Source organism: Epargyreus clarus, unplaced genomic scaffold (genome assembly GCF_041222505.1).
Source record: "Epargyreus clarus isolate Ecla_fem2 unplaced genomic scaffold, WU_Ecla_fem_2.2 ptg000010l, whole genome shotgun sequence".
In the NCBI taxonomy this organism is placed as follows: domain Eukaryota; kingdom Metazoa; phylum Arthropoda; class Insecta; order Lepidoptera; family Hesperiidae; genus Epargyreus; species Epargyreus clarus.
Genome location: NW_027332218.1, coordinates 12,351,825 through 12,379,388, shown reverse-complemented (window position 1 = coordinate 12,379,388; position 27,564 = coordinate 12,351,825). Strand labels below are relative to the sequence as shown.

General features: G+C 34.5%; 2 protein-coding genes across 2 annotated transcripts in view; one reads left to right on the top strand and one right to left on the bottom strand.

Annotated features, from left to right (window-relative positions):
• The window catches only part of LOC140745565 (IDLSRF-like peptide), a 105,216-nt gene extending 86,221 nt beyond the window's left edge, over positions 1–18,995 (top strand). The window contains exons 2-5 of the mRNA XM_073077502.1: positions 1,406–1,525; positions 11,335–11,463; positions 16,270–16,422; positions 16,686–18,995. Coding sequence (XP_072933603.1) covers positions 1,408–1,525; positions 11,335–11,463; positions 16,270–16,422; positions 16,686–16,879 — 594 coding nt within the window. The 5' untranslated portion in view covers positions 1,406–1,407 and the 3' untranslated portion in view covers positions 16,880–18,995. The remainder of the gene's footprint in view (positions 1–1,405; positions 1,526–11,334; positions 11,464–16,269; positions 16,423–16,685) is intronic.
• A 934-nt stretch (positions 18,996–19,929) lies between these two features.
• On the bottom strand, positions 19,930–27,153 carry LOC140745564 (uncharacterized). Its single transcript, XM_073077501.1, has 2 exons — positions 26,627–27,153; positions 19,930–24,357 (listed from the first exon to the last, which is right to left on the bottom strand). Exons 1-2 carry the CDS (start codon positions 26,867–26,869, stop codon positions 22,417–22,419), a joined length of 2,184 nt encoding a protein of 727 aa, XP_072933602.1. The 5' UTR covers positions 26,870–27,153; the 3' UTR covers positions 19,930–22,416.
• Between the last annotated feature and the right edge of the window lie 411 nt (positions 27,154–27,564).

The following is a 27,564-nucleotide window of genomic DNA, read 5'->3' as shown; positions in this document are numbered from 1 at the left end:
AAAATACTAAACTCATGTCCATCAAGGAAATATGACGTCACTTAACGGTCCACAGGCGGATAGTTTGTCGCCCGGGAACTATTTAACGATGGCACGTATTGCCATACCCATGAAGTTCACATTGCAGCAATAAAAATAGCAGCAGCGCTAGGGAAATTGTCTTAACGAGCCCACTGTGACGTATTTCACGCTTGGATGGTGAAAATTCTACTCCAGAATGAAATAACATTTCTTTACTGCCTATATCTTAAGTATATTGAAGGTAGAACCCTTCGTGGTTCGACTCCAGCGGCACCATGACCACACCTATTTCTGCCTCATAACAGCAGCGTTAAACGCTGCTGTGTTCTGATTTGAAGGGTGTCGTAAGGGAAACATACTTTTCCGATGTTAGTAAAGTAAATTAAATAAAGCTTGGAAATAATTTAAAATAAATTAATGTGGCGATTCAAACGTCAAACTTTTCAAAAACTGACCAACTTCCTACGTTAAATCAACAGTACGTTTTGCTCAGTTTTTAGAAATTTATTAGTGCATTTTAAGCAAGTTATCAATATTAATATTCTGGAACATTTTCAACAGCAATTCGACTAACTACAGTTAACAATTATGACAAAAGCTCAACATTGTCGTTACAACTTTATGCTACGTTAGTTAATTTAGTTCAACTTTGCTGTGCACAAACTACAAAGTAACTGTCTTGTTCTATGCCTGAAGAGTTTTTGAACACTATAACTTGTGCTAGTTATTTTAAAATACACTATAATTTGTTAATAATTTGTTTTATATATGGATTTCTCTAACCTGTGCGCGGAGGAGCTACTTTTAGTTAGTTATTTATTAGCGAATTTAGATCATATTTTTAGTTGTAGTTGTAGTTCATGTTACACCTATTTAAAGTAACGAAATGTCAGGGAAGCAGCATGCTACCTAATGTTAAGTTACTGACATTCATATATAACCGTATTAGCTAGGTTCATGACTGGACATGAAATGAAACCCAAACATTAGAGAGGCTAAATTTGCAACGTTACAACCGGCCCCAATAGAACGATACGTCAGTTTCTGTCCCAGGATTAAGTTTGCATGTCTCATATTAGTATCTCTACTTAACTCTTAAGTTGGGGTGCCTCATACCAGTATCTCTACTTAACCCTTTAAACAAAAATAGCAGTTTTACACCACTGTTAAAAGACATTTTGTGATGTTGAGATAAGACACTTTAAGTTTCTTATAATATATTTAGTAGTAATAAAACTTTTTTAACAAAGACATCTTTTCAAACTCTATCTACATACATCAATTTGAAACGGTTAAAGCCTCAGGCAAACCCCCTGTAATTTTAAGATTTAAAAAATAAAGTATATTTTAATTCTCTATTAATAAAAATGTTTTTTTGTTGCAGACATGTCGTCCTGTCGACTAGCGGCGTGTATAGCCGCGCTGGCTGCGATCAGCTGGACGCTGCCCGGCACGCTCTCCCTCGACCTCAACCGGCTCTATGGGCACCATACTAAACGCTCTGGTAAGTGTATGCAGTATAAACTTTTAAATAAATAAGATTTAGTTGTTACGCTGACGTATGTCAACGCGTCGACAGATGGCGCGACAAGGTCCTGAATCACGCTATCGAAGTTTCTTAATAGCTTGCTGTCACAAGATATTATGAAGTGTCTTGTCGAATTGTGCTAAATACATGTTGAATATGGTTTCGATGTGCAAACAATTCTTTAAGCAAAGTATTTAAACTCTGTTAACAAAGTTAGCAATGTATTTATTAACGCTACGGCACGGTACGCTACGCTACGGTATCCTCTGACTGTCGTAAGAGGCGACTAAAAGGGGCTTCTGGGGTTGCGGGCGGCAAGAGTGGGAGTTCAAACCGTCCAGCAAGCGACCCCGAGAAGGACAGCGGTTTGTGTGGTCGCATATCGCTGTAATCACCAGGGGATGTGATAGGGGCGTAAATTGCTCCCCTTAGGGCAGAGCCCGATAAAAGGGCATCGCGTTAGGAGGACTCCGGTTGTTTACCTACCGTTGGAGATCCCGGAGATCTCCACCAAACGCCGAGGACGGCCACCGGGGGGGTTTTGGTGCGGTAAAAGTCCCACATAACCCGGCGTCACTCCCATGTCGTCAGGTACCTTTTGAACGTTTCCCCCACGTCAACAGAAAAATAAGGACTGAAATCCTATTTGGTGCTGATTTACTTACCAGGTTCACTAAATTCTTGATTGTTACTTACATTTCATAAAAATGCCTAATAAAATGGAACTTCAACGTTACTTATTTCAGATACAAATTGGATTACCGCTTATTGGATTATCAATTGTAAATGACCTACCACCAATCATAATAACCGTAACTTAGTTAATTGTCTGCATAGATTTACGATATCACAAGCTTAGCAAGGGAATGAGAATAAATGGGACTGTATTGTTTTGAATTATTTATTTATTTTAAAACATTTCATTTTGCTATCCATAAAATGATTTATTGAGAAATACCCAGTAGAGAAAGAAATCCAATAAGAATATACTTTGAGTAACACACACACGTTCTCACACACACATACCGCAACCTCTCTTAATATTGTTGTACTTTCGTTTTTTATTAACATTTATTATTCATCATATTGTTTATGCCTACCAACATGCATAACATTAGTTTTCAAAAATATCTACAACCAAACACGTATTGCGAACAAGTATCGCGTGAATCTTAAAATAACCACAAACAATCTAAAATATAAGGAACTCCGCTAAATTGAACAAAATAAAGCAGCGTAAAACAATGGGATGCTTTCATCTGGTGGTTTATGGCGGGCGCAAATTCTAATACATCTCACGGAATATTCCGACGAGCAATTTGCGCTAGATTGCCAAGTATGGCGTAATTCCCGCTCCAATGTAAAATTCATGTTTGGCGTATTCTTGTAAATGGGGATTTCCTTTCGTCGAATTAGGTAAGCCCGTAGGCTGTTAGAAGCAATTACATGTGTTAGCATTTGAATGATATTTTGTAGGTAATTGGGAGTTTATTATTTTTTATATAAACTGTATGTAAGTATACTGTATAAATTCTAGGCAGAAATCAATAACAACATTTGGTTTAAACTCTTTCAATGTTACAAAGACTCAGTCATTACCATAACATTTCTTCTAAAGGAATCTTGCCTGAGTTCGATCACTAATGTGTTGTTCTCTTGCAGACTAAGTTTGAAAGCTTTAAATACACACAAGATTCAGGCCAAAATATTTGTTTATTAGATAGATAAATAAATATCTTACATTTCAATTATAGGGAATGTCTGGATAATATACGAGTATTACTCGTAAGTATATCAGAAGGTCAAATTAGACCTGTATGTGAATTTATATTACTTATTACGTTATGGACTATAAATCAATGATAAAACTATTTCACTAATTCATATTCTATATTCCATTGTTGTAATAACAAGCTAATATTCATTTTATTAATTACTTTCCAACAACAAACACAAATCATTAATTTTAGTTGTTATCGAATATAATGGACGCGCGTAGCTTTGTTCAAAATTATTCGTGACGCGAATTTAATGCTATGTCTATGTATAGACCACGGATCCTCGTTTTATCTATACATATAAATAAAATCTGTTTTTAATATTGAAATAATCGCTTTTTACTACATGCATATGAACATACAACATATACGGTACATATACCAAAATATCATTTTTTACATTTGTTGTCTGTCTGTCTGTTTGTTCTGGCTAATCTCTGAAATGGCTAAACCGATTTTGACGGGACTTTTATTGGTAGGTAGCTGATATAATAAGGAGTAACTAAGGCTACTTATATTTTAGAACTAGCTGTGCCCCGCGGTTTTACCCGCGTTATTTCTTTTTAACACGGGTGAAACCGCGGGGCACAGCTAGTCAACAATAAGATGAAACTACGTAAGTTTTTTTATCGAGGCGTACTCTATGCAAACAAAAGCTCGGAAAAGTTTGAAAGAATAAATCGGATTAATTTAAATTCACTGTTCTTAACATAGGAAAATCTTAAAGGTTAACTGATATAAATATTCATGATTTAAACATGTAGTATTAGCAACTTGCGGCGCTTTGGTATAGCATATACCCTCAAAATCAGAATAATCTACCCACACCCCCAATTTACGAGTAATCAGAGTAAATTACATCAAATTGTCAAGTTAAACAAAATTTGCGTCAGATTGCCAAGTAGAACATAATTCACTGATCTAAAATTTACGTTCAGTAATGGTATTTACATAATAAATCAAGTTACTATCGTTTTGTCCCTTAGAAATGCCTATCTTGCCATTAGATAGCTTTTAAAGATAACACTGAATCGTAAATTTGTAAAGTGCTTCGGAGAAATCAAATTGAACATTACGGATATTTTTTCACAATGGTATCGCACGTACCCCCTAGGATGTCAAATTATACGGCGACCCCCTGTTTTAAAGTTATCTTCAGTATGATACAGTTATAAATTTCGTATAATAGGTACTTTATTTATTTATATAACTAGGTATCGATCAAATACTAAACATTTTTCTGAGGCCTCACAATTCCTTCCTCCTACGCCGAATACGCGTCCCACACTTTGAACAACATTGCCCCAATTAATCCATTTACTGAACTCCACAATGTACTTAAATTAATGAAGTTACTTCACTCTGAAAGTCAACAACAAAAACCTATTTTGCTAAAATATCTCCCATCTTAAGACCTACGTAAGTCTAGCCATTAATCCACCCCGAAGTTCTATCTGGGACAAGGGAAAATTAAAAGGGCCGAGGGGTGCTAAACAAAAGTGTGAAAAAACTAGAGATGGAGCATTACGATCTTGTCTCACTGCTAGCGAGCAAACTCATGCCCTCCAAGAGCTAATTGTGAACTTAGGAGAAATTATAATAATCTAAGTTATAATCTGAAATCCAATCCTGTAAATCGGGGATTGGTACACATCCCACATCATTTTTACAGAACTCTTAAACATGTTCCCTTCACCGTTGATGCAAGATAATAATATAATTTATTTCTAATAAACATAACTTCAAAAAAGTAGAGGTGCACAGACACATATCTAAGCCTGGGATTGGTCCCTAGCTTGAGAGTCCCCATTTCAAATCACTAACTCACTGCATACCCTCAATTCTCACTTCTTTAGCTCTGAGACCAATACCTAAAAAGAACAATACAGCCTCCCTGTTTCATTATTACTATTGTCACAAGGGAAAGCCTATTATCCTGCTGCGGCGAGGCGTCCAGTTAATTTCTTTCTTTTGTGAAGTCTCCGAGAAGTAAGGTCTCTGAAACAATGCGTTGTGTTTGACAAAATTTAATCTGTTAAATAGATTTTGTTTATTCATAATGACTTTGGGGAATTAAATGTCAAGTATAAAAGTTAATGAATAAATTAATTTCGGCTCTCAAACTCATTTATTTGCCGAAAATACAATTTACAGAACTTATTATTACGAGATATTATTAAGTAGATCATGTTGAGGTCTAAAATGTAAACACGTAATTATACAAAAAAAATATGTAGGTTTGTTTGATGCTATTGAATAGAATTTCAAGTGCCCAAGAATACATTGGGTCAAGTATAATATAATAAGACGGGCTTTTGCCCGCGGCTTTGCTCGCGTTACGAAGTAATATTTTCATTCCCTATTTTATCCCCTTGGGGGTATAATTGATCAAAATCCTTTCTTAGCGCATGCCTATGTCATAACATCTATCTGCATGCCAAACTTCAGCCCGATCCATCCAGTGGTTTAGGATGTGCGTTGATAGATCACTACGTCAGTCAGTCACCTTTGAGTTATATATATTTAGATATCAACGTAACTTTTATTGCATTGAAGTAGCAAGAATGCTTGTATATAAGTCAGATTTTATTCTAAGTGATCACTGCCACCTATGGACTATTGTCGTTCTTCTATTACTGCTCCACTGCTGGGCAGATAGGCAATGGGAGAGTTTGCGCCATGTACCACGTTTTCTCTCTTTAAGGTTTCCTCATGATGATTTTCTCCACCATTTAAAGTAATAATTTTATAATAGACACTTGACTTTGAAATGTGATTGCGTGGCTGGGACTCGAACTTCGGATCTCCGATTAAATACCCCAATGGGTATTCACCCTCTCTATTCTTTAGATTTTCCATTCTTCAGATCTGTAATCAACCGCAAACAGCATTAAAGTCGTCCATTAGAACGCTTTGCTACTATCCAGTATACTCGGCGCCAAACTGCTAGTCCGCTCTGAAGTTGTTGCGAGCAGGTGTAGTCATACAATTTGCTATGGTGACGCGATTCATTTCTATATTCAGAGCGAACCAGCAGTTTTAGTATACAAAGTATTAAATATTTAGATAGATCGTTGTAACTGGATGTTTATTTATTTAATTACCTCGTCTGCTAATGTAGATTTCTACGCTACACTCTTTAAACAGTAGAAAACTAAATTATTCTGTTAAAAGTGCAACGATACTTATTGCCATTTTAGGACGTTGACGGTAAAAAACTCTTCAAAATTAATGAGACAAAACTCTAGAGGATCTCGTTTAAGAGTGAAATTAAAGTTTAAAAGGGAGCTAAGAATAACTAATGAATGTAACAAAGACTCGCTTCAATTTTATTAAATTCTTCTAAGTACTTAGGGTTTGTTAAGATAAACTAGGTTTTAACTAGGTTTTAGGTGAGTGCGACGTGAGATGGATTGGGATGGGACTTACTTAAATAAGTATACTTTCTGGAGTCTTTTCTGATTATAAAGAATTGTTAGAAGTTAAAAATCTGTGATATTTTTTCACGACGACACTGTCACACGTTTCGGCCTTACACAAAACCTGTATATATGTTTTTGTATAAAGAGTTGTGGTAAGGAAGATTATTTTTTTCCAGGAATTCCAAATTCGTCCTCCGGTTAAGTAACATTATTATGTTATTATCTGATCTGATATTTGATTGTAGATGTCCTAAAGCTATAGATATCACCTATAATACGTAGTATACTTAATATACACCTAATAAATAAACACATAAAAGTGAAGTAACAGCTTTTATAAGTACGAGCAACTCACAATAAATGACAGGGTCCATCGCATGTATCCATAATTAGACCCTAATTAAAAAAATATATCGTTTGCATAAAAAGTTATATTTAAAGACAAACAAAAACAGGAAAAGACTATTTGAAACAAGAATAACCTATTATGTTAAATGTAGTTTGCAAATTAAAATTAAATTTTCGGAAAATTAACCATGTAGCACCCCTAACTAACACCCACACGAGCACTTCATAATTACTTATCGTCAAGCTCGGAACTTTTAGAGTAATTAGAAACGTTATGACGTGAAATTCTGAGATGGCTAACATCAAAACGACGTTATTCCATTAGACCTCGTTTAATTAGAGATATTCAGCATTTAATATCAGAATATTTAATACTAGAACTAGAATTATAAAGGACTGAGTGTGTGTAGTAAGTTGAATATTATACTTATAAAAAATTTTGCACCCTTTTCTGTCTAATAATAGCAATGTTCAGGGGGGTTACTACCATCTTTTAAAACAATATTATTTTAACCATATTTTTACTTTTTTTGCAGTAAATTTTTACTTTTTCAGCAAAATAGGACAATCTCAGTTGATTTTATACAATTGATAAGCGAAAAATTAATAAGGGTTTAAGTTTGTTCAACTGTGTATGACGGAATATTTTACTGTTTTAAGGATGAAATAAAACTTCTTCTGAACTATGATGGTTTTTAAAACATGGTGGTAGGCTCCCAGCACTGCTGTTTTCCCGTTTGAAGGTGTGGTAAGGACATACATTCTGAGGCTTTTCATAATATCTTTCTGTAATTATTATTTGTCCTGTTATTTATCTTGACTATTAGATCACTATTAGATCTCACTGGTACGAAAACCGTCCCTAGCAGTAGCTACAAAGATGATCATAATAATGATAATTCCATGAAAGTACCAAATATTTATTATTAGCAACGACTTCATAGCCTTTTGGCTGTAATAACATGAAGATGTAATAACACTCATTTTTCCACGAAATTAGTGAGAAACCATGTAATATCGGGATCCCTAGAGGACTTGCTTCACCTCAAAAGATTGATAAGGTTTATCGTTATCGTAAAAAATACTACGTAAATAATTTGAAGGTGGTAGAACCCTTTGTGGTTCGACTCCGGCGGCACCACCGCCGCACCTTTTTCTACCTAATAACTGCAGTGTTAGGTGCTGCTGTGTTCCGGTTTGAAGGGTGTGGTAAGGGAGAAAGTCTTTTCCGAGGCATTCCAGCTTAGTCCTCAGGGGTAGCGGCGCATCTCTGGCCGACCTCAGGTAGGAATATCTAATCCTATCTGGGGTTTATTACAGATGTCCATGGGCGGCAGTAGCCACTTACCATCAGGTGGACTGCATGCTCGTCTGCTACTCTTATATTATAAAAAAAAAATACATTTACGAACTTGTTCGTCTATTTACTTGTCATTTTTATAACAACAATAACCCGACAGCTTAAACATTTAGCCTACGATCACTCCCGCAATTAAGACGAATCTAACACCTCGTAATATATATTAAATCAAACATTACCCTCCGCTGTCGGGAAAAACCTTTGTTTAACTGTTTGAAATATAATAAAATACTGATTATCCTTTAGGATGTGTATAAAGATTAGGTACCAACATTTTGGCCGTAATTAATTTTTAGTGTTAGAGGGTTGTTTGGTAGAGATGCTCTTAACTATCCCGCCTTTTGAATACATTTCTGAATTATCTATTTAGTTTAACTATTTGTTTTAATTATTGTTTTATCACTTTTTATATACTATAGAAGATACTGTATTTATTTATTTAATAAGTTTTTGTACACAAAAAGAGGATACATATTAAACAGATGACATAGAGATGAAGTACAAAGGATTGCTTATTCCAGTATGGAATTTCTTCCAGCAACCCTGGGACAGGAGTGTGCATACGAAAGGCAAAATTAGTGTGCACAAAAAAAATGATAATAATAATAAAAAACAAATCACAAAATAAAAACTAAATGATAATAACACATGTACACATATACATATCTACCATACATACAGATATATATATATATATATATATATATTACTCTACTTCTTACATATACATATCTACCATACATACAGATATATATATATATATATATATATATATATATATATATATATATATATATTACTCTACTTCTTATATAACTACGATTACCGCTTCTCGTTAGAGCTGAAACACGTCTCTGACACCCACTTGAACGTCTGAAAGTATTTTCATACTAATTGCCGCCTCACGTTCAAATTAGGCCGGAAAGGTCTGATTACATCCCAAAAAACATTAGTGGGTAATGGAATAATTGAAGGGACGTGAATAGAACGCAATTTCTATAATTTGAAAACGTAATTCGCTCACGAGCTTGTTTGCGTCCGAAAATTGGTTTGTGGTTGAATGGTTCTTGAATAGGTTTAAATGGACCCATTTCATTTAGTATTACCACAGTATTATGGTATTCATTAATGTTGATGACGCTTTAATTTATGCTTGTTAACTAAGCGGTGTATTTTAGGGTTGCTTTAAGGCTGTTCACATAAATAATCGAAGTGGGCACATTTACAAAATATAATTGTTTATAAGTAATTGAACGTTGACCGCAAGTTTTTATAACCAAAAGAGCTAGAACCTGCTAACATATGAATAATGAAAGTCGGTATTAAATGTAATTATCTGTACACCTATGTTAATACACGAATAAGCTAGTAATCTACTTTTTTCGTGTGAGCTCAGATTTTGAGTACCTATCGTTTTACCTATTGGTAGGTAGGTTTTTAAATTTACAATGGTATATCTGTTCTTTTAATGACTACCATTTAAAACCACATTTCACTTGTTTAGGTACACCGTAGGTTATAATAATAATAATAATAATATGCTTTATTGTACCCATAAAAGAAATATACACAAGCTAAATTATAATTTTAAAAATACAATAGGCGATCTTATCGCTAATCAGCGATCTCTTCCAAGCAACCTACAGGGTGCGGAGTTAAAGTAACAAGAAATAGAATAAGAGGTAGGGTGCAAATAACAGTTGTAAGGAATAAAATACAAATTTTGGAACAAATGAATGAAAGACATATGTATTAAAAAGAAAGGAGCTAGATTTAACAGAGTTGTGACAGATAAAACAAACAAAGAAATAAAATTACACATAGCAAAAGCATATGGGAGAGAAACGAAACAGAGATAGAGTTAGAGCTGACGATAGTAACATTTTACTAGATTTTTGAAGCAGCATAGGGATTGAGCATTGCGAATAGATACAGGAAGAGAGTTCCATAGACGGATAGCTGAAACTGTGAAGGATTTCTTATAGTAAGATGTTGAGTGGAATGGAGTAAGGAGAGCATGGTTTTCGGTGGAGCGAAGGGATCGGTCATGGGACAGATGGAGAAACGGAAATCGCTGCTTGAGGTATGGAGGAGAAGTCGGATTAAATAGTACACAATATAGAAGAGATAAAATGTGAGCATTACGGCGAAGGCGAATTGGGAGCCACTTGAGCTTAGCACGATATTCTGAAACATGATCATATTTACGTAACCCAAATATGAACCGTATACATAAATTTTGAAGACGCTCAAGCTTATTTAGTTGCTCCTCAGTAATGTCAGGATAGCACACATCGGCATAGTCAAGTATAGGTAAAAGTAGTGACTGCGCAAGCGTAATTTTAGTGGGAATAGGTAACACATTTTTCAATCTACGAAGAGAGCCCACTGCAGCAAAGAGCTTCTTGCTGACTTCAGTTATCTGTGGTGTCCACGAAAGATGCTGGTCTATGACGATACCTAAATTTCTAACCACGTTACTGTAAGGGATGACGTTGTTATAATAATTTAATAAGGTTAATTAGTCAAAAACAAATATTAGTGTGTTACTATGTGATTGAGAAAAATATAACGTTTTGTGAGTAATTCATTGTTTACCGTCATGGCTCTGATCTACAACCTTTTTACATCCTACTGCTGGGCATATAACTATACTGGAACATAACTGGAGAATCGGAATATGCCACTGTACTAACTCTACTATGTCATACCATTCGATTGTGCCATGTAACTCGTACTCTACATAAGTCTCAATTGTTAATCATTCTCACTTAGAGAGAAAACCCTATCAGTAACATTACAATAGGGAAATGAAAAAATATTATTATATCCACACCAATCCAATTTTGGTCATTAACAGTTTGCTCCCTATTTCAGAATACTGCCACCCCTACGAGCCGTTCAAGTGCCCGGTGGACGGCAACTGCATCTCGATCCAGTACCTCTGTGACGGTGCGCCTGACTGCATCGACGGGTACGATGAGGACTCGAAGCTCTGCACTGCAGGTTTGTATCTATTATCGAAGGTGGTAGAACCCTTTGTAGTTCGACTCCGGCGGCACCACCGCCACACCAATTTCTGCCTCGTAACAGTAGTGTTAAACGCTGATGTGATCTGGTTTGAAGGGTGTGGTAAGGTAGACATACTTTTCCGAAGCTTTCCAGCTTAGTCCTCAGGAGTAGCGGCGCATCTGTGGCCAGCATTAGGTAGGAATACCTAATCCTATTAATTACAGATGTCCATGGGCGGCAGTAACCACTTACCATCAGCTTTTGATATTGAACGCCAACCACCGGGCCACTTAGGATCGGAATCTTTGCATGTTTTTAGTTTATACCGACATGGAATTTTTATATAACATAGTAGGTATATTTAACTTGGGCCCCTGAATTTATTTGTCCTACTGCATAACCATACTAAGTACTATTTACCATAGTACTATTTATAACTCATAACTATGTTCTCGTAAGCTAAATTAATGTAATAAATTAAGCAATAACTATTATACCACTTAAACCGTCTCTATGTTTCGAAAGGTATGTAAGTGAATACTCACTTACACCTATATTTTGAAGGTGGTAGAACCCTTTGTGGTTCGACTCCGGCGGCACCACCGCCTCACCTATTTCTACCTAATAACAGCAGTGTTAGGCGCTGCTGTATTCCGGTTTGAAGGGTGTGGTAAGGGAGACAGACTTTTCCGAGGCGTTCCAGCTTAGTCCTCAGGGGTAGCGGCGCATCTGTGGCCGACCTCAGGTAGGAATATCTAATCCTATATGGGGTTCATTACAGATGTCCATGGGCGGCAGTAGCCACTTACCATCAGGTGGACTGCATGCTCGTCTGCTACTCTCATATTATAAAAAAAAAAAAAAAAAATATATAATAATACCTTATTGTTATTCGCATATTTAAATATTCATCTTTAAAATTTTCCTCTTTGCATATTTGATTGGCTACGTCGAGTCCAGTTTTGAAACGAACAATTTGTCAGACAAACGAAAAAAGCCAAAACATGAAAGCGAGCTCAAGTAATCCCTTAAGAATTTTAGTATTCTTGAAAGAGGCCACAGAGAATTTTAGGACCACAAACGGCGTAATCTCGTACGAATATAAAGTGTAGTACCTAATAACTAAATATGGTTGGTAATTGTTAGGGAACGTTCACCCTTCGCTGGATTTTTGACCTCTCTCGCGTGCCAAGATTCGCCTTAAGCACCACACTAAAATCTCAAGTTTCAGTATATTAATTACACTTTATAAGGTCTTATTCTGACTGGTGACGAGTAACGACAGGTAAGAAGAACTAGTCGGGTGTAATAAACTGTAAAAAATGTACCTATACAACAATAAATAAATATTTTTTATTTAACGATATAATTAATTGTTGATATACTTATCCTGGAGATACATAGATTATTTTTATGTGCGTTATACATAGACATGTTACTTCATGACCTCCATAGGTTTCAGCGGAAAGGAAGTACTTATTCAAATATCATTCGCAAAAGACCGCCAAACACATTATTTCTGATTAATGTAAGTGTCTACTACAGCAATCAAAACAACATTATTTTATCATGTTTTCTATCTGTCGTTAATACATCCAAAATATTAACCTAACGCCGTTAGAGCATTGAAGTTTCTGAAAATCCAACACGGTAGACTATATGAAACTTTATTTAGTAAAACTGTCTATTACTGCTAAGGGAGCAGGTTACAGAGTTGGGTTTAAAAATATGAAACATGCAAATTCTTCCCAATTTCTCAGTATGCCGATGACTACAACGGAATATTCTTTTAATTCATCCACTAAAAGATCAAATTAATGAATATTACTCGTTTCATAATAACGGTCGCATAATCGCTAAAAGTGGTACCCTTACTACGCCCTTATTGTAATCAAGTTATGACTTACGTTAGCAAAATGAGTGTTTTTAAGACAAAGATTTTACGAGCCCTTTCAGCCAATGTACATTTCCAAGTTGACATTAAAGAAGAGGTTTCATAAGAATTACACCCAGTCTGGCTATGTAAAGTTTATTACCTTTCTAAGAGGATACTAAAAGAAAATCATAATTACTATGAGATACTTATAATACAGTCTTTTTAAGTTAAGTAAAGTATAAATAGCTTTTTCTCGGTTTAGAAGTCAAAGTAAAATTTTCTTTAGTTATTCTTCGGAATATTTTTGCGCATTTTCTCAAATTTTGTGGGTACAGAATTTTCTTAGTAGCTGCAAACTTTTCATTTTAATAGATAGTAAACTAGTAAAGTAAGATAAATAAAAGGTGATTTTTAATGGACATCTGCATAAAATCGAGAATCTCTCTGGACACCTTACTTGTAGCTTGCTAAAGCGTCCGGAAATTTGCTTTGATACGATGTACATTAATTTAAAAAAAAGATTTATTTAAATTTTTAATAGATCGGAATTTCCTAAGACCTTTCGCATAGAGAAATCCTATTGTCATCTGGTTATTTTTAATTAATCCCTCCAAATTGCCTTTGGGCAGTTTTGATACATAAACTGGGACAAACCTGAGAAACCAAGATTGATAGCAACCCTACTCAAACCAGTAACATAGCTGTAGGCAGCTTATGAAGCAAGATACGCCATCCAAATGATACCTTGGGGCAGTCAGTTAACTCGTAATGAATTATTTATGGAGGACTCAGTCCGGGATAATTGCTAATCCAAGATACGAGCCATAGGAGACCCATTCTTGTAAAGTTTGTAAATGATTCGCATTACGTGGAAATGGGTTTCCTTTACGTTTGACTAACTGATGATTCTGATTTTGCTTGCATTTTTAAAGAAAGATTGTAAGTAAACCCAATTCAGGTAAGTAGTATGCACTAGTATGTAGTCAGATTCCTATAAAGTTTAATTTAAGTAAGAGTTTTAATAAGAGCTTATTGAGCGCTCTAGTAAACATTATATTTAATATTTTAAATAAAATAAAATATATATTTAAAAAAATTGTGATCAGGTAGGTACGTTAATGCAACCTGAAAACTAAATCAAAAAACATGGTTGATAAGTGAAGTACCGTATTAATACTAATCATGGCGGTAAGATAATGGCATATTAATAAAGCATTTCCATCATGCAAATGACTAATTACGTATTCCCATTTACATGAAATAGGTATATTAACACAACACGGTTTCTATCCTGATCAGCTTAGTTGTCGTAATAACGTCTTAATGCTGGTTTAAAGATGTTAATATCCCTTATTAGACACTGATGGCAGCAATGTTTCCACCTCATAACAGCAATATTAAGCGTATTAGAAATTAATTATCACTTGCCAGCGCGGTGGACTATGGCCTAATCCTTCTCATTATGAGAGGATACCCGTGCCCAGCAGTGGGTTGATGATGAGGTATCTACAAGAGGGTTTTCAGCACAGTCCAGTATAGTGTAGCGACAAATTAGGTATCCTATCCTATCTGTTTATTGACGTTAACGGGCGGCAGTGACGACATACCATCAAATAGACTGTGAGAATTACTAAATTTTATAAGAAAACAAGAATCATTTTTCTCTACATTCGCTTTGGTACATTATATTAGATAAAAATAAATTCTGCTACGCTGCTACAAATATCTAATCTTCAAGTCATTACTACAATGAGGCAGTACAATTATCATCAAAAACCGTTTACTTAAAACCCCAGACAAAAACCGTAGATTTTAAATGGAGCACTAATGTAAGGACATTTATTATCCACTACAAAAACTCGATTCAGGTTAATGGCAACATTCCGTTGAAATATCTCCTATCCTAAGTATCCTGTCTTTTAAACTGCACTAGGTAACTCCCTCCTACAATTTCCATGGAAATAAGGATTACAAGTACCTAATTCAGATTTCTGTTCTAGATTTAAGTCTAGACGTCTATAATTCTACCTACGTACAAAAGCAAATACGAGTAAGTAGGTAGGTACCTAATTTCCTAATTTCGTGAAAGGTTTACATTGCCTACTTACCTATAGGCATCTTTTGCGAATTAGCCATCCAAATTCATTACATCATACAGCGTAAACAAGACAGTTTACCCGTAAACGACGTACTAACCTGCAAAGGCAGGGGTTGTTATTCGACACATATAATTAGACCCACCTACGTTCGATCTGTTTGTTCACCGCTTTAGCTATCCAATCAATAGACTGTAATTGAAACTCAGGCACGCCATTTTAACCTTTAATACCTGTACGCTACAGCCTACTATGGCTTCGACAATAACGCTCAGGTATTCTGCTTTGATGTAGCAATATGCCATTAAATTAATTATCTAATTAAGCCCGTACGTAAACATGTTATAGGTTCAAGCTTAGGTACCTACCTACTACCTACGTATCAATAACACGATTATATACGTTTATGATACACAGTAGGTATACCTAAACGCGTTGTCATGCTCACAATTACACGTTATTACCGTAACAATAATTGACATCGAGTTAAGATTGATGATGCGAAATAAAGGTTAACTTTCAATGTTGTACTTTATTGTTCCGGTTAAACAAAGACAATTATGAATAATTGTAATTAAAAAACACATGACCGGCATTCAAACGACAGCTGCTCGTCTTTTTTTTATAGTTCGAGGATGAATAAAATGGAACGACCTTTCAAAAACCTTCCGTAGGTTTTATACATATATAAAGATTCTTATATGTATCTAGCTACTGAAAAACTAACAGCCTCTACTAAAACAAAAGTCATATAAGACGAGGCTTAGCCATTTTGTCGATTACATACAAAGCCCCTTGGTGAATACAATGTTTTTCTTCTTATTCCAGCTAAAAGACCACCGGTGGAAGAAACGGCTTCTTTCCTGCAATCGCTGCTAGCGTCCCACGGACCGAACTACCTGGAGAAATTGTTTGGAAACAAGGCCAGAGATGCCCTGGAGCCTTTGGGAGGTGTGGAGAAAGTGGCTATCGCTTTATCCGGTAAGATCTTGTTTTGCATTTATATGAAGAAAACAAAACATATTAGAAGACCATTAGATTTCTGTAAATTCACAGTTTTTTCTGTTGCATTTACAATAAAATGGATCAAAGCCATTTATTATTGCACTGTGCTGTTTGGTAGGCTTCACAGGCAATTACGGCGAACGATTACAATATTTTTGTCTTCATGTACCTACCTCTCGATAGTATAATTAAGCTTCATAAACATGTCCCTAATATTTTGTTTACCTTTTATTTCACAGAGTCCCAAACCATCGAGGATTTCGGAGCAGCTCTTCATCTCATGCGATCTGACTTGGAGCATCTGCGTTCCGTCTTCATGGCTGTGGAGAATGGCGATCTCGGCATGCTGAAATCCCTCGGCATCAAGGACAGCGAGCTCGGCGACGTCAAATTCTTTCTGGAGAAGCTGGTGAACACCGGCTTCCTCGACTGAATAGCGCCGGAGTCGGCCTCTGAATATTACCACGTCGTCCCATTTGCTCCTATAAGCTCCGCATTCTATAGCTACCTTCCCTACGAAGTCAAGTATAAGAGGTATTGATATCTCGATCCCCTTTCCTTCCCCGTGAGATTGATGAGTGATTGAACGACCGTATTTCTTGGTATTCGTTTGTTTCTTGTCGATTTCCACACCCGGCCACGTGGACTCGACTTGCTTCAAACGAATCTTCTTATCATAATAATAGATATTATTAAACGATCCACAATTTCCATAATATCAAGATTCGTTTTCGCAACTTTAGAATAGTAGAGTATTGATTTTCCGGGCGCTGTAGGCTAGGTATATTTTTATAAGCTTTGTTAGTTTAATACTTTGTCAGGTTTTTGAAACGATTGACAAATCGACAAGTTATATCTGGGAAAAATACTCGCGTCTGTCCTGGGGATGTGTTAGCTGGAAATATTTTACATGACGACATCGGCGGTTTATTTCAATTATTTATTACGATTTCTTATCGTTATCCAAATCACTGAACAAGGAAATTATTTTACTTTGAACTCTGGCTGGGAGGACCATTTTATAAATAATCCTTTTTATTTAACCGATTTTTATCCAACATCAGCCGCTGATGTTAGAATAAAATATGTTCAGCTCGGTAACGCTTACCCCAGGACCCCATTCATAACTTGTATTCGAATGAGTGATTGAATGTCGCCCCCCCTGGTATCTTACCTGTTTCAATCTACGACGAATATGCGATCAGAGGCGACTCCGTAAAAGAAGTGTCCGTTCTAAGCGAGATATAAAGCTAAAGTAGGTCGATTTCTCCTAGAAATTGTCCCTTATTAGGTAGAAAACTAATGTGTTAAGAGACATTTAAAGAATGCATGCGCTTTATATCTGGCTTTTGGAAAAATCCAGAGTAGGACCATGGATACATATCATTGTAACTTAGATATATTATATGAATACATTATTATTATAGATTATTGTAACCTGTAGCGGATAAAGTACAATTATTTTAATATCGGTATTGTAGTGTTTATGAAACATTTTTAGACCCTTTTAGTGACTAAGGCGTCTTCGGAACATATCAGCACGGGTGCTCCGTGGTAATCCAAACATATCAAAATTATGTGATTAATAAATAGTAGATTATGTGTGTTGTTTATTATATCATAGTTTAATCGTAGAGCTGAAACATTCTAGTCATTTTACCTTATTATAATAGAATTTAAGACCATTGTCTATCTCACCTTTTTGAAATTTTAGATGGTTATTCTATGAGTACTTTGAGTCAAAATCATGACCGCATTAAGTAATTTCATAAAACATCAAATCAATTGCTGTTTTATACACTTTCCTCTTCGGTGTTGTATATGTGTTTGTATAAATAACTTTTGTCAAATGCAGGCAGTACAACGAATGTTATACATTTCAACCAATGTATTGATGTAAATACACTGCTTGGCATTATAATATGCTTAACGTAAACGTATGAAACGTATTTTATTGTAAAGACGAGTATCTAAGTAACATGCGGGTGAGCATACAATAACATGTACATGTTATAAGTATTGAAAAATGCTTAAAACAAATTTATTTTATGAGAATGTTGGTTATTATCAAGAAAGGTATAAAAAGAAAGGAATAAAGAAAGACATGCATTTAAATGATAAAAAGACATTACGATGGAGTAAGAAAACCTAGGACTCTAACAAGACGAGTGAGGAATGACTAAATTCAGAAGCCTGTATTTGTCAGAAGTTGTGAATTAGTCCCTTTCTAGTGTTTCAATCTCCAAATCTCTAATAACACCTGACTAATATTTACGTGTATCCGTAGACAAGTACATGTTAGGTCATTAGAGAATAGTCCAGTAGAAGTAATTCCTGCTATTACTGTTTCACCCGTAGTTTAAGAGATTTTAAGGGTAATATCTATACTATTATAGAATTTTAACTTGCGTCAGATCTAATATTATAAGTGTGAAATCTAAAGTGTAATGTCTACAGGCGATCTTTGAACTCTGTTAGTTGACATGTGTTTTGATCTAAGTATTTGGCTTATCTATTCTTAAAAGAAGATCAATAAAGGAATCATGAAATTTGCGTTTTATTTAAAACTTTTCCTCCCTTTTAAATTACATGTTATGAGTATCTATATGTGACATGAACAATATTTGTACACAGTAGGATACATGCATGTTGGAAATAAAAGAAACAAAGAAATCGTAATAGTAAGGTGTATTTAAAGTTTTAAATATATACAATTTTTTAAACATAAACTCTAACTTAAATGTTCCTAAAATAAGTATACCTACAATTATTCAGTATTTACATATCAATAACATAATCATTAGTTTACTTATATATTTTATGAGCTTGGTGGTACAAAACAAAATAGCATAAGAATAGCTAAAGAATTTGCTTATTAAACGAATATGCTAAAAATGTAAATAGACACCTTCATATTTTGAAGTTACTCATGTTAGTGGTGTTCCATTAACCTGTTCCTAAACCTTTTCATTCACTTATATGGTCAGATTTATGTGTCCATTATAATGTGTGTGTATAGTTTTTTTTAATAATATAAGGTACCACAATAATAAAGTAAGAAATCACAGGTGACAAGTGGACATGACGCCTATAAATCTGTATAATCAATCCCAGAATATGTTGGATTGCATCACTATCAAAACATAACTATGTATTCAAATTATCTGCTGTAACGAATACATAAAGGCATATTCAAATGAATGGAAATATCTGTCGGTAATCTGTTTCTATCATTATTGTTTAAAAAAACATAAAACAGTATTTTTGGAATAAGTTTTGAAAGAAGTTAACAAAGCCTAGCATATGATAATGAATATGACAATGTAATTGTTAATATAAATATTTAGTAATTTTGTTTCGGAGGCTTTGTGGCAATCAATCCACGGCAATCTATTATTCCATTAATAGCAATATAATACCCAATTAAAAATCAATACAATAAATGAACAACTTTTTTGTATTTATTCTACGTTCCTAACACTAAACATAAAATAACAAAAAAACAATGGTAGATTTTTTTTTGCGGTAAAATTATTGAATTACAATAATTATTTATTTTATATATATCTCATACAGGGCAAAAAATAAAGTATTGTTAAGACTTGACAGAATAAGCGACAATGTATGATGGGTTATTTTTTTAAGCGGTATAATTTTATTTCACTATTTCACTCACCATATTGCGGTTTTTATTCTTGTAACTGTAGCATGTGTAATTTGAATTATTAAACGACGAGAAGGCTTCTTCATTTTAGTTTCTTAGTTACTCAGTTTGACATTTTTTTCCACTTCCCTACATTAGTCTATATAATGTAATTTTAGAATAACAAGTTTGAAAAATGTATAAAAACAAATATCCATTTTTCATAAAAAAATAATGTGATCACTCATTTAAACGAATAATTTTTTTCGTGTCCTCGTTTTGACGTTTTGCAAATTGAAAAAATTAACAAATTACATTATGTACGAATATCAGCTTAAGAGTTACGTAATTAAATATATTTAATTAATAAAAAGTTAAAAAGGGACCACAAACTTTAAATACATGAAACCTATGCTCTACGGGAATTATTGAAGATAATTCTAAAAATCAACATAACGTATGGCCAACAGACCTAATTTTCTTGTAGTAATGTTATGCTGATAGGATTGATATTCGGATTAATCCTTACATGGAATTTACCACAATCATCTATATGGTAAGAATCATGAAAATATTCAATGCAATTTAAGTTGGAACAAAATAAATTATAATAAACAAAAAAATATAATAAAAATATTAATTCTCTTAGGAATAAATCTCAATCTTTATTGAAACACTGATATCTCGCACGATGACAAGTAGTGCATAAAAATAAAACGGACATATTCATTCTTGTAACGCCTTTCAGGGCGTACGCTACAATACGCCGGTACGACGCGGGCTCCCGCTGCTTTCGACCCTCCATACGCAGCAGTGCCAGTCAATAGATTAGGAGAAACAAGTCTGTGAGAGGACAATAGCGCTACTCATAAAAAAAATCAATACGAACTCGCTAGCGCGTACCTGCGTCAATTTTAGGGTATGCCCTGAAAGGTTAATGCGCTTCTTCTGTCACGGATGTTTACGCCAGAACTCGTTCTACTTCCATCTATTAGTTTTATATGCACACGCACACTGGCCAAGAAGTGACTGCATCGAGTAAATTTATGTGTGCGGTTGGGACACGTAAATGAACTTACACACGCGCGACAGGAAAAGGGCATTTAGTGAACATAACAAAAAATAAAAAATACAACATAAAATAACATAAAGACTTTCTTTATAAATAACATGTAATTTCAAGGAATTTTCATAATAACATTTGTTAGCACTTTTTTATTCGCACGTTTTTACCAATATTCACAACATCACAAAATCAATAACAATATAATTAAAGTGGTCCAATAATTTTAAATATAACACATGAATTACAAACTTACACAAATCATACAGCTAGGACGACAAGCAAAACAAAAAAATCTAGATACTTAATCGCTTTTCATCGTAAAACTATAACCTTAGCACACCAAGCACGTCATACTTTCTCCAAACGCAACATTTGTACTGACTTTTCCTTTTCTGAATATACTAAGACATAAAACATATCTTAAGATGACTGAATGTGGCGTTTTTCAATGAGGCACCAGCGCCACAGCTTTTTCTGCCTTATAATGAAATGTTAAGTGCTGCTGCCTTGAACAGCATGGCAAGGGACACTTGTTAGACGCATTTCACCTTTATCCTTAGAGGTAGCAACGTGGCCATTCTAAAGGATGATTAAAGATGTCGATGGGCTGCAGTTAACACTCACGATCAGCTGGACTGCATACTCTTTACTTCCATATTTTTTTCCATAACAAAAAAGAACTTAAGTTTACTTAAGTGTGTAATGTGTATTAGACGTGCAAGTGTGTGCATTATAAGATCTGGGGCGGTAATAAAAGGCTTGTAGTTCGTACGATACATCTTTTGTTACACACAGTACACAGTACAAGTGTCACACACTTGCATGTCTAACACACAGTACACAGTACAAGTGTCAGGAATCTATATCCATTTTCAAGGACTGCTAGGCTGCAGTAACTCCAAAATATTCGATGTTATAAAACAGCAGTACTTTTTCATACCAAATAGTTATGACTCACTTTCATACACTTTGTACGAAAGTGTTTCTCCAGTTTTACAGGCATATGTTACATAATAAAATGTTTATTATAATTAATGTATAGTTTATGGCAGTGGCAGACCATGACAATATAAAAAAACTTATAAAAATAATTTACGTTTCTAATTGTGTTTCTTCAATTTAACACTAAGAACATAACATGTAACAAAATAACCTACTTCTACTTACAATAATTGTATTTATCACTCATACTTTACATTTAGATTCGTGGAACGCATTTTTAAATGATTAATGCACTAATCTTAACAAAACATACAAGATTCTAGGACTTTCTTGTCCGTTTTTTGGTTTTCTGTCTTAACTGATCTTCCTCATCCATTTTATTGTAGTGCGAATGAATGTGGGTTAGTAACTTTTTCTCTCTGGAGAAACTTTCACCACACATATTACATGTGTACTTATTGACATCCTTGTCTTTATTTTGTACAACTACACTGTTATTGATTGGTGTTGATGTAGATATTTGTGACTCCTGAATAATATTATCGGTTGGAAGAACATATGATGGTTGGAGCAATGGATCTACATTTATGAACGTAAAGAATCCGGGGTCTTTTGGAGGTGTAGCATCTTCTAACGTGACTGAAAAGGGTTGTTCATTAGCATCCTTTACATCGTGACGTCCCTTCCTAGCCTTTTTCTTTGGAATCTCATCTGAAACTTGTTGTGGTTTTGTGGATATCAGAAGTTTACTAGGATTGCCAGTCTGAACTATTGTATATGACTGTTTTTTCATTGCAGGAGTCGTAAATGCCATAGGCTCAGATATATGTTGTGCAAAATCATTTGAATGGTGACCTACTTTCTTGATTAGACCAACTGGATATGGCTTTTCTGGAGGTACATCTTTTTTTTCAGGAAGTTTTTGTTGTGTAGAGTTTGTATTAGTTTTATGTTTTTTAGAACTTGTAGAAGATTCGCTTTGTTTAGATTTTGACTCAACTTGTTTCTTTTCACTATCAATTTTATGACCCTCTGAATTAGAATCATCACTGGATAGACAAAGTGTGCTGTCAGACACCTTTTCTTCTACTAGAGTAAACGTGTTATTTGGTCCAGGTACCAATTTGTATCTACTGTTTAGGCTGGGTACATTGGGGAATTGAACAGTTGGAGCTTCAGATTTTGAAGAAGGGTTTGGAATTACTTTAATTGAAGTACTAGAGTTAGAATCGTCAGTTTCAGAGTTAGAATTATCTCGTTTAACCTTGCTAGCTGGACCTGCTTTAGGTTTCCGTTTAGTAGGAGCAGGAGGGGCTTGTTCATCATCCAAAACAATAGGTTTATTATTTACAATTGCTGGTTTAGACGGCAAACTGTCTGTTTTAGTATTAATATATTTTACTGTTGTTAATTTAGGCGGCGGTGGTGGCGGCACATAATTTGGAACTGCTTCTTGTTTCGGACCTCCATTTTTTGCACAAGCGTGTGACATGACTATATCCTTCTTCAGAAAATTTCTATTACATAACTTACATTGAAACAGTACACCCACACCAGTTACTTTAATCATGCTAATATGATCCATAATGTTAAATGATTTTTTGTCATCACTATTCTCTACTGGTTTCTCTTTCTCTTTTTGCACCTCGGGTTCTGGCGATTCTTCTAATTGAGTAGCTTTTCTTTTAGTTCCACTTTCAGGTTTTGAAACACTTGTATCATCTTTCTGATTTCCTAACACAGACTGTCTTGTTTCCTTGCTTCTTAATGAAACACTTTCATTCAGTGGTTCAACATTAGAAGATGTTGTTTTTGTAGTTGCTATTTTTTGATCTATTTTCTCAACCTCCACTTTGCTTTGTTTTGTAGGTAGTTCTGGCTCTTTTTTTTTAAGATCAATTTCCTTCTTGCTTCCTGTCTCTTTTTCTTTGCTGGGACCTCCATTTTTTATTTCCTTATATGAAGGGGGCTCTTCATTTTTTTCAATAGGCGTTGGATCTATCGGTATATCTTTAATACCTTCCATAGCCTTCTTTATTAAAGCATTACAAATATCATCATTGGATATGTTAGATCTGTTCAATTTCTCCTCCCAAAGGGTGCGATTTATAGTTTTAGTTGCCAGCGGTCCCACCACACCGATTGCTTTTCGTAAGCTCTGTTGCGTTCTAATACATTTCTGTACAAATTCATAAAGCTCCTCCACCTTTGCTGAACATCGAAAACAAATTTTATGCGGCAGCTCATCATTCTCTTCAATCTGTAAAAAAACAGGGGATTACATTATTAGTAGGTAAAACAAAAATGTACAAGTATAATAAAACCTTATACAAGTGTCATCATCATCATCATCAACCCATTATTGTCCCACTGCTGGGCACGGGTCTCCTCTCAGAATGAGAAGGATTAGGCCATAGTCCACCGCGCCGGCCAAGTGCGTATTGGTAGACTTCACATACCTTTAAGATTTTTTATAAATCTCTCAGGTATGCAGGTTTCCTCACGATGTTTTCCTTCACCGTTTAAGCAAGTGATAATTAATTTCTAATACACACATAAATTTGAAAATCAGAGGTGCGTGCCTGGGATTTGAACCTTGGACCCCTCGATCGAGAGGCCGCGTTTCTTAACCACTAGGCTATCACTGCTTCTGCTATACAAGTGTAAGACCATCAAACTGAAGCAATATGCAAGGTACATGAAAGCATAAATTAATAAAAAACAGACACAATTCCGTCAGTTATTTATGCATTTATGTTTCAAAAGATATACATAAGAATGAGTGCACAAATACTAACAAAAAAATATGAACACAAGAAACTTTGCGTTACAAATTAAAATTTTCTTATTCAAATTCTGAATTTGCAGACATTGAGATAGAATTGAAGATTTAGCTTCAAGGTCATATTCTCTTTGCTGTAAACTATTCTAAAAGTGAAGGTCAAGTGGTAAATTAGATGATCAATGGTATTTTTATCCCCAACATCCCGTAACAGTCATATACAAAAACCAACAACACATCCATTTTAGTTAGAAAAAAAACTAGGTGTACTATCACACCTACTCCAAGGTTCCACAAGTACTCTTGGAGATTCTGTCTCATTAAAACCACTGCATAAGTAAAAATATCTTTTAGCTACACAGTTTGAACCAGACCTGCCGGTCTAGATGAATATATTGATATTTTGGTGAGTAGACCAAAATGTCAATATATTTCTTTGTCCTTCGGGTGAAATAGTTGTGGTCCAATAGTAAAAAATTGGATACAGGATGAAAGGTATTTTATGTATTCATATTTTCAATTTATCTTTTAAAGAGTTCTTCCAGCATCTTTAAATTACAATTTACATTACTTCATCGAGTTACAATGGCTATCAAACTGTTTTGAACATGATTTGTCTACATGAAAATGTTAACAACTTTAATTTAATTCTACTGGTGGCATTAGTAAACAACATGACCATTAACTAGATATAACTGCATAAAAGCCATCATATTATAAATCTGCATAAAAACAATTAGATAGAGTAGAGTCCAGGCATTCTCCAGTATGGAGGGACTGTTGCCTAGAAAATAGTGTTACAGAGTAATGGCCTTTAGTGGCTGACAAAGTGGTGAAACCTAATCAGTATGAGAGGAGACTCGTGACTCGAGAAATTGGTGAAACCCATGGTTAATAGTAGTATTTAAAAAAGAGGTAGACATATAACCTGAAATGACTAATCAATGTATTGTATTAGCAATACACAGTAGATCTTGGTAAGAGTATATCAGGGTGTTAGAGTCAGATGAATGTATCTACAAAAAATCAAAAATCTTTTTTTTTACAAAACAATTCACAATGTAGTCCTTTATGAAATGGCAAAATGACGTAACGCTATATTTAATATTTCACAAGTTCCAAAAAAAGAAATAACGGAAGAACCACTTTCGTTTCAACCAGTATAACATATTATGAGTACCGTTAAATTAGTTTTATCATGTTAGCCGTTAGACCTAAAACAATGTATTTGCAAAAAATACGTTTTTAATCATAGAATATTGTTTGTTCACAATATTATCACTTAATCAATCTCAATTATGAACCATTTTAATGTAATGTTGCAAAAGTTGTTGGCAAAGTTTGAAGTGGTGAATTGTCAGACTATTTTTGCTCTCCTGTAAAATTGACAAAATGTAGATACGTTCATCTGACTCTTACACCGCGATATATTTTGCTAAAATATAATTTGACACCTTTGGGGACATGTGAAACTACTTCAGCTGACATTATGAATCAATTCTTATCAAGTAATATAGATACAACAGCTACAATCATCAGCTGTAGAGCCAGTAATGTTTACCAAAATATTTTAGAGCAAAGAAATAGAAAGTTACGAATGCTATAACTTTTCGTGAAACTGGATTATATTCAGTGTTCAATGTACATGTAGCATCAACATATCGGTAATATTTTACGCAGGTAATGAAGATTGTAAGATGTTTTGACCATCAAACATGAAGCATTAATTATTGTTATATATACTAACCCCAAACGGCAGTAGATCGTCTATTTTTTTCGCAATCACTTTATCAGCCTCGAAAATATTGAGAAAGGGGCCATCTTTACTTTCACAAAGCCTGCACAACTTGAGTAGGACAGGCTGGTTTACAGAGCTTAGGGCCTGGGCTATTACTTCGGTATTTATTGAGTCCGTAATGGAGGCTGATTTGGTGGCCTGCGAAACTGTATTTGTTACACCGCCTTTTTTACCACCTTTCTTCTTTGCCATTTTTATTTTTATCCTCTAAATACCACACGAAACAATATACAAATGCTTCACGATATCACTCAATCGAAGTTTCTATGTCGTACAAGTTAGAAAAAACAATTTTACATGGCGTTTTTCCACGTTTGGATTTTTGCATACTATACTTCCGTCATAAAAGGGCATGTAAACTAACATCGGGTTTTCGCGAAAAAAATGTAATTTAGAAAAACTTTCAGATTTCCCTATAAATAAATTGCAATAAGCCGCGAGCGCAGTCAGCGCAGCAAAAGACGAACCATAGATAATACAATACATAAATAAAAATATAGCAAACACAGATGTATTGTATTTCTCTAGTATCTATGGTTAATTGATCAGCCAGGATAAAATATATTCATTCAGTTAGGATACGATGTATTCATTCAATAAAAAATACCAATTTAATGGCTTTTTCATGATTCACTAGACGATAAACTGAAAATGTATCTAAAACATTAACTAAATCGTTAAAATTAGTGATTATTTTCGACATTATTTTTTAAATATTTTACTTTCATTTGTATTATTTTGTAATAAACCTAAAGTTCACATTTATAAAAAAAATATAATTACACATATTCAATATAATCTGTTTTATTTATCCATTTGTACTCTGGTACCTTTTTAAAAAATATCGATTTATTTATGTCAATAGGTATTTATAATATTCGATTAAA